Source organism: Aptenodytes forsteri, unplaced genomic scaffold (assembly GCF_000699145.1).
Source record: "Aptenodytes forsteri isolate BGI_AS27 unplaced genomic scaffold, ASM69914v1 Scaffold390, whole genome shotgun sequence".
Taxonomy (NCBI): Eukaryota; Metazoa; Chordata; class Aves; order Sphenisciformes; family Spheniscidae; genus Aptenodytes; species Aptenodytes forsteri.
Genome location: NW_008795631.1, coordinates 265,693 through 268,715, shown reverse-complemented (window position 1 = coordinate 268,715; position 3,023 = coordinate 265,693). Strand labels below are relative to the sequence as shown.

General features: G+C 68.6%; 1 protein-coding gene across 1 annotated transcript in view; it reads left to right on the top strand.

The window, feature by feature from the left end:
* Nucleotides 1–273: 273 nt before the first annotated feature.
* The window catches only part of COL5A3 (collagen type V alpha 3 chain), a 17,218-nt gene continuing 14,468 nt past the window's right edge, over nt 274–3,023 (top strand). Inside the window, exons 1-6 of the mRNA XM_019472901.1 lie at nt 274–292; nt 562–729; nt 869–1,082; nt 1,151–1,313; nt 1,856–1,978; nt 2,149–2,295. Coding sequence (XP_019328446.1) covers nt 274–292; nt 562–729; nt 869–1,082; nt 1,151–1,313; nt 1,856–1,978; nt 2,149–2,295 — 834 coding nt within the window. The remainder of the gene's footprint in view (nt 293–561; nt 730–868; nt 1,083–1,150; nt 1,314–1,855; nt 1,979–2,148; nt 2,296–3,023) is intronic.

Genomic DNA, 3,023 nt, shown 5'->3' with positions numbered 1-3,023 from the left:
TTTGTGATCGGGGGAGAGAGGAGAGATGGGGGTGAGATGGGGGGGGGACTGTCCCCACCGCAGCGGGTGGGGGGACAGCATCAGGGTCCTGGGGACGTGGCACCCACCTTCTGCGAGGTGTCCACTCTCTCCAGGTTGACGTAGGCAGTCCTGGGGGTCTCCATGGCTGTGGGGTGGAAGGAGAGGTGGCATGGACCCCCAGCAGCTCCCTGGGCAGCACAGCACCCCCAACCCTCTCCCCCCCAGTTGGGTGCAGCCGGGCTGCGCTTAGGGATGACGGGGGTCTCCCTGGGTGACGGGAGCCCTCCCGCCCCGCGGGGTGCACCCGTGCCGTGGGGTGCAGAGCAGGGCCGGGGGCGGAGGAATGCGGTGAAGGAATCTGGCGGCTGCGGGACCGGACCTTGGGCCCACACAGCTGCCTGGCACCGGGCCGGCCTGGCTTGGCAGGAGGCAGGCAGGGGGATGGGGATGCGGCTGCGGTCCCCAGCTGGAGGCATGGAGAACAGCCGGGGTGTCTCCGGTGGGTCCCCATCCCCTGAAGGGTCCCCGCTCGCCCCGCAGCGTTGCCCGTGGACGTGCTGCAGACGCTGGGCATGCAGGATGGCCGGGATGGCATCTCCGTCACCGCCGGGATCTGTCCGCAGCGCCCGGGGACCGAAGACCCCGATTTCGCTTTCCGCGTGGACAACCGCACCCAGCTCAGCGCACCCACCCGGCAGCTCTTCCCCGGTACGGCACTGGGCGGCCGCGGGGCCACCGAGCCCATCACAGGGTGCAAACCGAGCAGCTCCAAGGGCGAGCATCCCCTTTCGGGGCTCAGCGGGGGGGGGCTTAGCCTGATGGCTGCCCCCCTTCCTCCCTGCTACAGATGGCTCCTTCCCCGAGGACTTCTCCATCCTGGCCACAGTGCGTGCCCGGCGCGGAGGACAAGCCTTCCTGCTCTCCATCTACGACGAGCGAGGTGTGCAGCAGCTGGGCATGGAGATCGGACTCTCACCCGTCTTCCTCTACGAGGACCAGGAGGGGCGGCCGGCCCCCGAGCAGTACCCTGTCTTCCGCAGGGTCAACCTGGCCGACGGCAGGTGAGTGTCGGGGGGTGACAGGGGGTCTCTCCGACCCCTCTCGCTGCGACTGAGTCCCGTCTCCGCAGGTGGCACCGCGTGGCGCTGGCCGTGGAGGGCACCAACGTCTCCTTGCTGGTGGATTGCCACCTCCTCGCCACGCTGCCGCTGGAGCGGGGACCTCAGCCCCTTGTTAGCACCGAGGGGGTGACGATTTTTGGGGCCCGCCTCCTGGACGAGGAGGTGTTCGAGGTGAGTCCCTCCCCAAATCCTTGTGCCAGAGCCTCTGGCTGTCCCGCAGCACCCTTGCCCTGGTAGCGAGGGGTCTGGGGAAGGGGGGGACCCAGTTGCCGCGGTCGGTAGAGGCCCCAGTTGCACTGGGGGCTGCTCTCTGTCCCCATGGGGTGTCCCCGTCCCCATGGGGTGACCTGGTTCCCTTCCTTGCATTCCTGCCCGCTGCAAATGTCAGGGGCCATGGGCAAAGAGACGGCATTGAGGCAGCGAGGCGAGTGGGGCTGGCCCCCCCCCTGCCCATTTTGTCCCCAGCAGGCAGACAAGGGTCCCTTTGTCCCCTCGCTGCCCCCTGCACCCTCCGCTCGGCTGAGGGGGTGTCCACGCTGGCTGTCCCGAGCCACCCACGGACCAGCCGGCTGCCGCCCAGACAGAGCTGGCCACGAGCACCGGCACTTGCACGCATGTCCGGGGTGTGCGTGGGCAACTAACCGGCCCGGGGTGTGGATATGGGGGGGCAGAAAACCCACTCCCTCATGCTCCCCGCTTCTCCTTTGCTGCAGGGTGATGTCCAGCAGCTGCTGATCGTGGCCGACCCCGAGGCCGCCCGCTCCTACTGCCAGCTCTACATGCCAGGCTGCGACCAGCCCCTGCTCTACCCCCTCCTGGCCCCCTTCCCGGAGGAGGTAGGCACCCAAGCTGGGAAGGGGAAAGGCTGGGGGGACCTTCGGGAACCCCCCCCCTGCCGGGCAGCCCACACGGATGCTGCCAGGCATGGTGTCACCGTGGGGGGAGCTGCCAGGGCCCGTGACGCCTGTGTTTCTCTCCCCGCCGGTGTCTGCGCTGCCCCTTGCAGAGCGGCCCGGAGCCCACCACCTCCCCACGTAGGAAGGGCAAGAAGGGAAAGGGGAAAGGCAAGCGCAAGGGCAAGGGCAAGAAGAAGAGGAACAAGGAGCTGCTGGAGCAGCACGAGGCCTCTGTGCCCTCCGTTGTAGCCAACCAGGTAGAGAACGCGACTAACCTGCCTCTGCGGCTGCTTAACCCACCCCGGTTAACCCAGCTCTGCTAACCTGCTGCTTGCGCTTGGCTGCGGCGTGCCCGCTCCGCAGCTCGCCAGTGCCCGCCGGCCAGTGCCGTGCCACGGCTTGGCTCCTCATGCTGAGACGGGACAGCCGGGACCCAAATCTGGCTTAAATGCAGAGCGGCTCCGGGTGTGCATGACCTGAGGCGGACCCAGATGCATCCCAGAACTGGTTGTGTCTGTGCACAAAGCTCGTGCCGTGCCACACGTGGCCTCTTGCATCCAGAGCGACTCCCAGCCTCCTCTTTGCATGGTCTGGGACAAAGCAGGCTGGCTTCAGCCGCTCTGGCCCCCGTGGAGCCGGACCTTTGAGTCTGTTGGATGTGACTGCAGGGCTCTGGCCAGAACGGCTCCTCCCCGGGATTCGGGAGAGCCCGGGCGGCCAGCACATCCCCACAAGGATGCCGATCCCGCTGGCACCTGGGACTGAGCCATCCCCACGGCTCCTGGCCTTGCGGAGCGTGTCCCGGGAGCCGGTGGGGATCCCCTGGGTGGAGACGCCGGGGCAGGGCAGGAGGCAGCCCCCCCCCTCTGCCTTTGGGCCCCAGCTGGGAAGGGCGTTGAGGGCGGCCTGCGGCCTGGGGACGGTGGCCCCTCCTGCCGATGAGTCAGCGAGCCGGGCCGGTGGGGATCCCCTGGGACGCCGGGGC